A 6886-nucleotide genomic window follows, 5' to 3' on the forward strand; every position below is an offset into this window, starting at 1 on the left:
GGACCGTAGCTGTAACCTTACAGAGTTGCATAAGCTCAAGAGGGGCACAGACAGTTGGAATCCGCACAGACCTTTACCCAGAGCTGGGGTATCGAGAACCAGACGGGACAGGATTGAGGTGAGAGTGGGTGGAAAGGAGAAAGAGTGATGAATCCATGAGGCGGAGGTGTTAGAGGAAACGGAGAGGGGAGGGAGAGAGTGCGGTAGAGAGGGAGAATCGAGAGAGATAGAGAAAAGAGGTAAGATGAGAGAGCGGAGAAACAGCAGGCGGAGAAAGGTCGAGGAAATAGCGTGAGGAAGAGCGGGATGGGGGAGGGGTGGCGAGAAAGAAGGTCATAGATGGGGAGAGGGGCTTGTCCATGTGTGGCGGGGAGAATGGGGTTGCGAAAAGAGGAGATTAGATCAGCAGGTAGGGTCAGAGACTGCAGGGGGGATTTTGAGAGGATGGGTGAGTGATAGTGGAGGAGAGATAAGGAAGTGAAAGACAGGGTAATCATATGATTCAAGTCGGCTCTCCGGGCTGGTGACAGAGAAGCTGGATCTTTTCAGGAATATCTGGGCGGGAGGACGCGGACTTCTCGCAGATGAAATGGTGATTATCATGAAGGCAGTTGCCACCCCATTTATTCGATTGACATACACTGCAGGAAGAGCTTCCAGAGGAAATCTTGTACAGGCGACCAAAGTCAAAATTCCTATTAATAAATGGTTAAAAAAATAACTTTGAACAGAGATAAAACAGATCCGGCGCGCAAAGCGAAACCGTCGCCAAACTAGTCCCATTAAAGTACGCAATCGCCACAGTCCTGTGTCGTTCCCAAAATAATTCCAATATCCCAATGTCTCCCCACAGCTCTGTGTCAGTCAAGAAATTAATCCAACTACACCACCTCCCCCACAGCCTCCGGCCCGTCGTCCCGCGGTCCCCACAGTCCTGTGGCAGTCCCAATGTGAATCGAACACACTCACTTTCTCCTCTCAGATCTATGCATCCCATGACCCTTCCTCTCCAGGCAGTTCATGTCCTTCTCCAGGTTAATCTCATTGCCCCTCACCGCTCCCTCAGCCTTACGTCAGTCCGCAATCTGCACCCACTGACCGGCTCTGTGCCCGCATCCCTGTATCAGTCTTGAAACTAATCGACTTGTCCCACACTCTCCCCTCAAATCAGTGTCAGACTCCAAAGTGAATCTGCTGCATTACTCTCTCTCACAGAGCAAGACCTGTCGGCAAACTAATCCGAGTCTGCCTCCTTCTCCCCAAAGTCATCAAAATAATTCCACTGCATGTCCAAATCCCCACAACCCTTCGTCAGTCACCAAAATAATTCCACTGCATGTCCAAATCCCCACAACCCTGCGTCAGGCACCAAAATAAACCCCAGAGGCCATTGACAATCGCCAAAATATTTTACTGCCCTGTCCCGCTGCAGACACATACCGCTCCCTAAACATACTCCCCTTGTATCATCCTCTCCCGACAAAAAATTCCATCACCCCGCTTTCTTCCCACAAACCTATTTCAGTTCGTAAACTAATCCCATGTTCTCCCCACAGGACAGTGTCAATCCCCATCTCCGAGCCCACAGATCAGTCCAAATCTCACCCGGTCGTGCACTGACCAATCCAGTAAACGAGGTTTTGGCGGACAAGAGAGCGGGAAACAAAACTCTGTAAAATTAAATTCCTTTGATTAATGCTGAGAATCGAAAACTATTTACGGAAGAGTGTGATGGGACGGTATGGATGGAGGTTCTCACTGTGACTGAGCCCGGGAATATTTTTTGGGAAGAGGTGGAGGGAGATTCACTCTGTGTCTGACCCCGGTAGTGTGTGATTGGATAGTATAGAGGGAGCTTCACTGTGTCTCTGGCCCGGGAATGTTTCATTGGACCGTGTGGATGGAGCGTCACTTTGCCGTCCCCAGGCAGTGCGTGATTGGACGATGTGGAGGGATGTTCAGTCTGTGTCTTCCCCCTAGAATGTGTGACGAGCTGGTGGGGAGGGAGCTTCGCTCTGTGTCTGACGCCGGGATTGTGAGACGGGAGTGCATTGTGCGTTTTCATTCTGTGTCGGACCCCGCGGGTGTGTGATGATTTCTGTGCGACTGTGGGATCTTCTCGTGCTGTGACACATACCGCTTCATCCCTTGAATTGATTTCCAGCAGCCTTGAATCAAGGTTTGAACATTCTTGAATCGCTCTGCGGAAAGATGTTTCAAACGTGGATACGAAATAACACCGGTCTTTATTTGTGACCCAGTCCTCGGAACACGTTTGCTCTGGAAAACAGGAACAAGGAACAGTGAGACTCCCTTCGTTCCCTCCCTCCCTTCAGAGAGAATCTCCCTTCTCACTTTCCCATCACACACACCCGGTGTGCCACACAGAGTGAACTTCAATCCATGCGTTCTCATCACGTACAGCTGAGGTTAAGAACAGAGTGAATCTCACCACACACCGTCCAATCAAACATTAACAAGGATCAGGCACAGGGATGTTCCCCCAAACCATCCATCACACACTCCCGGGGTTAAAACACAGACTGAATCGCGTACCACACTGTCCTATCGCACATTAACAAGGATCAGGCACAGTGAACTTCCCCCAAACCATCCATCACACACTCCCGGGGTCAAGACACAGAGTGAATCGCGTACCAAACTGTCCTATCGCACACACCCGGGGAGAAACACAGAATGAAGTTCCGTCCACAACGTCCCATCACAGATTCACAGGATCGGGCACAGAGTGAAGATCCCTCCACATCATCCATCGTAGAGACTCCCATCAGGCACAGATTGAGGCTACCTTTCCCCCCTCCCCTGATACACTCACGCTGTCAGACACAGACTGATGCTCTCTCCACATCACCCCATCACACACTCAGTGTTTCACAAGCAGAGCGATGCTCCCTCCACACCGTCCGATCACAGACCCCTCGATCAAACACGGAGTGAAGCTCACTCCACTGCGCCTCGTCACACAGCCTCTGGGTCGGTCACAGGGTGGAGTTCCCCCACACTCTTCCATCGCACACACCCGGGATCAGACACAAAGTGATTTTCCCTCCACACTGTCCCATCACACACTCTGAAGCTGAGACACGCAATGAAACTACCTCGGCACCGTCCCATCACAGGCACCCGGAGTCAGTTATAGAGTGAAGGTCCCTGCTGGCCATTAAATCACAAACATCCTAACTGGGCAGACACAAATTCGGGTTCCATCTACAATGTCGTGTCACACATTCTCGAGGACAGTCAGAGAATGAAGCTCTTGTCCCTCGGTCCCATCATACTCCCCCAGTGTCAGACACAGAGTGATGCTCCCTCCACACTGTCCCATCATACTCTCCCAGTGTCAGACACAGAGTGATGTTCCTTCCACACTGTCCCATCATACACTCCCAGTGTCAGACACAGAGTGATGCTTCTTCCACTCTGTCCCATCATACTTCCCAGTGTCAGACACAGAGTGATGCTTCTTCCTCACTGTCCCATCATACTCTCCCAGTGTCAGACACAGAGTGATGCTACTTCCACACTGTCCCATCATACTCCCCCAGTGTCAGACACAGAGTGATGCTTCTTCCACACTGTCCCATCATACTCTCCCAGTGTCAGACACAGAGTGATGCTACTTCCACACTGTCCCATCATACTCCCCCAGTGTCAGACACAGAGTGATGCTCCCTCCACACTGTCCCATCATACTCTCCCAGTGTCAGACACAGAGTGATGTTCCTTCCACACTGTCCCATCATACACTCCCAGTGTCAGACACAGAGTGATGCTTCTTCCACTCTGTCCCATCATACTTCCCAGTGTCAGACACAGAGTGATGCTTCTTCCTCACTGTCCCATCATACTCTCCCAGTGTCAGACACAGAGTGATGCTACTTCCACACTGTCCCATCATACTCCCCCAGTGTCAGACACAGAGTGATGCTCCTTCCACACTGTCCCATCACACTCTCCCAGTGTCAAACACAGAGTGATGCTACTTCCACACCGTCCCATCATACTCTCCCAGTGTCAGACACAGAGTGATGCTACTTCCACACTGTCCCATCATACTCTCCCAGTGTCAGACACAGAGTGATGCTACTTCCACACTGTCCCATCATACTTCCCAGTGTCAGACACAGAGTGATGCTTCTTCCACTCTGTCCCATCATACTCTCCCAGTGTCAGACACAGAGTGATGCTTCTTCCACACTGTCCCATCATACTCTCCCAGTGTCAGACACAGAGTGATGCTACTTCCACACTGTCCATCATACTCTCCCAGTGTCAGACACAGAGTGATGCTCCTTCCACACTGTCCCATCACACACGACCGGGGTCAGCCTCAGACTGAAGATTTCACCCCACCACACTATCACACACTCCTTGGGGCCAACATGGAGTGAAGCTCCCTGTGCACTCTCCCATCATACAGCCCTGCCGACAAACACAGAGCGAAACTCCCTCCACACTACCCTATTACACCTGTTCGTGATCAGTGAGGAAATTGTGTACAGTTCTGGTCAACGAATAATCGAAAAGATGTCAACAAAATAGAGACAGTACAGATCATTTACTAGAATGTTACCTGGGTTTCCGCACCAAAGTTACAGAAAAAGGTTAAACAAGTTAGGTCTTTATTCTTTGGAGTGTAGAGTGTAGAGTGTAGAGTGGAGCAGGTTAAGACCTACAAGTATCTGGGAGTACAGTTAGACGAGAAGCTAGACTGGACTGCCAACACAGATGCCTTGTGCAGGAAGGCACAGAGTCGACTGTACTTCCTTAGAAGGTTGGCGTCATTCAATGTCTGTAGTGAGATGCTGAAGATGTTCTATAGGTCAGTTGTGGAGAGCGCCCTCTTCTTTGTGGTGGCGTGTTGGGGAGGCAGCATTAAGTAGAGGGACGCCTCACGTCTTAATAAGCTGGTAAGGAAGGCGGGCTCTGTCGTGGGCAAAGTACTGGAGAGTATAAAATCGGTAGCTGAGCGAAGGGCGCTGAGTAGGCTACGGTCAATTATGGAAAACCCGAACATCCTCTACATAGCACCATTCAGAGACAGAGAAGCAGTTTCAGCGACAGGTTGCTATCGATGCAATGCTCCTCAGACAGGATGAAGAGATCAATACTCCCCAATGCTATTCGGCTTTACAATTCAACCGCCAGGTGTAAGATATGTTAAAGTGCCGGGGTTAGGACTCAATGTATTTAAGTAAACTACTTAAGAACTTTTTAAAAGCTATTATTAATGCTTTTTGAGAGAGTGATTTAGATGCATATCATATTTTTCCTGAGTTAAGTATTGTATGTAATTAGTTTTGCTACAACAAGTGTATGGGACATTGGAAAGAAATGTTGAATTTCCCCATGGGGATGAATAAAGTATCTATCTATCTATCTGTCTATAAATCTATCTATCTATCTAGAAGGTTGACGGCGGACTTGACAATGAATTTAAAATTATGAGGGGGATAGACAGAGTTGACGTGTATAAGCTTATCCCATTGAGAGTAGGAGAGATTCAAACAAGAGGACATGAGTTGGGAATTCAGGGGAAAAACACACATGACGCCCCCCCCCCCCCAACAAAACGCACTCATTCAGCCCCTCTTCCCACCATAGTTTCCCATCAGAGGCACACTGTGTCAAACACAGAGTCCTATCAGACAGACACGGGCTGAGTCACAGATTTAAGCTCCTTGCACACCGTCCGATCACACACTCACACGGTCTGACGCAGATTGAATCTCTCTCTCCACGGACCAATCACAGACCCCCGGGGTCAGACGTAAAGTGAAGCTCACTGCCTTTCGTGCACTCACACCGTACAGTCACACTCTTACGGGGTCAGATTCTGGGTGTTTCTCATTCCACACCGTCTCATCCCACACTCCTTGGGTCTGACAGAGTGAAGCTCCCTCCACACCGCCCCTCACACACTCCCTGGGTCAGAGAACAGAATTTTGATCTCTCCACAATGTCCAATCACACACGGCCTTGGTCAGACACAGAATGAATCTCTTCTCCACGGCTCCATCACACACTCCAATTATCAGACACAAAAGGAAACTCCCTCAGCGCACATTACAAATTTCAGAGGGAGAGTGATTCCCCCTGTACATCTTCTCAGCGCACCACACAGCAAAGTACCAGACACAGAAGTGAGCTGCCTCCAAACGGCCCCTTCCCACACTCACCGGGTCAAACACAGACTGAATCTCCCTCCATACCTTCTTTTCACACACTCCCGATGTCAAGCACAGAGCGACGCTTCCTCTCTCCATGCCTGCCCTGTGATGAGGAGCGGGTGAAAGAGGGGGATGATGTCTCACCTCTTCTGCTGGTCAATAATTCACAGATTTGAGCCTTGGTTTTGTTGACAGATCTGTACTTCGTTTCCATCTCAGTGAACTGGTGACGGACATCGCTCTGCCTTCGTTTGAGATCGGACAGATTAGAGTTGAGCGCAGAAAGCTTGGATTGGACGGTTGAGTTTATCTCAGGGCAGTTTCGGTCGGAGGTGATCTGAGACTGACGAACCTGTGATACTGCGAGAGATGGTGAAGGATGTTTAGCGTTTACAGTGACACGTGAGTCGGCGTCACGCTACCGAACGGGTCACAGAGAGTGTTGTGTCAGTGTTACGATGCTTTGGTGGCACAGTGAGAGGCGTCGGCGCCACCTCGGGGGTGGGGTGTCTATGTCACGCTGTGGGGTTTATCAATGTCCCGGTAAACGTTTTGTTGTTGTTACTATGGCGTTGTGCGTCAGTATCTTGCGGGGCATGTCCGAGTTGCTGTGAGGGATGTATCGTTGTCACGGTGGTAAGTGTGGATGTACCCAGGAGACAGGTGTACCGGGGTACAATGAAGTGTATCGCGAT

At 49.9% G+C, this 6886-nt stretch overlaps 1 protein-coding gene across 1 annotated transcript; it reads right to left on the reverse strand.

The window, feature by feature from the left end:
- Positions 1 to 496: 496 nt before the first annotated feature.
- LOC140720715 (snaclec bitiscetin subunit beta-like) lies at positions 497 to 6437 on the reverse strand. Its single transcript, XM_073035547.1, has 4 exons — positions 6336 to 6437; positions 2138 to 2280; positions 1606 to 1670; positions 497 to 695 (listed from the first exon to the last, which is right to left on the reverse strand). Exons 1-4 carry the CDS (start codon positions 6403 to 6405, stop codon positions 503 to 505), a joined length of 471 nt encoding a protein of 156 aa, XP_072891648.1. The 5' UTR covers positions 6406 to 6437; the 3' UTR covers positions 497 to 502.
- Between the last annotated feature and the right edge of the window lie 449 nt (positions 6438 to 6886).

This window comes from Hemitrygon akajei, unplaced genomic scaffold (assembly GCF_048418815.1).
Source record: "Hemitrygon akajei unplaced genomic scaffold, sHemAka1.3 Scf000046, whole genome shotgun sequence".
NCBI lineage: Eukaryota > Metazoa > Chordata > Chondrichthyes > Myliobatiformes > Dasyatidae > Hemitrygon > Hemitrygon akajei.

Excerpts from the sequence above, each read along its gene's own strand:
- LOC140720715 (XM_073035547.1), bottom strand. The coding sequence starts at position 6,405 with ATGGAAACGAAGTACAGATCTGTCAACAAAACCAAGGCTCAAATCTGT. Across the intron at positions 2,281-6,335 it reads ATTATTGACCAGCAGAAGAG|AGCAAACGTGTTCCGAGGAC; the intron begins GTGAGACATCAT and ends CCTGTTTTCCAG. Across the intron at positions 696-1,605 it reads ATTGGTCAGTGCACGACCGG|GAATTTTGACTTTGGTCGCC; the intron begins GTGAGATTTGGA and ends ATTTATTAATAG.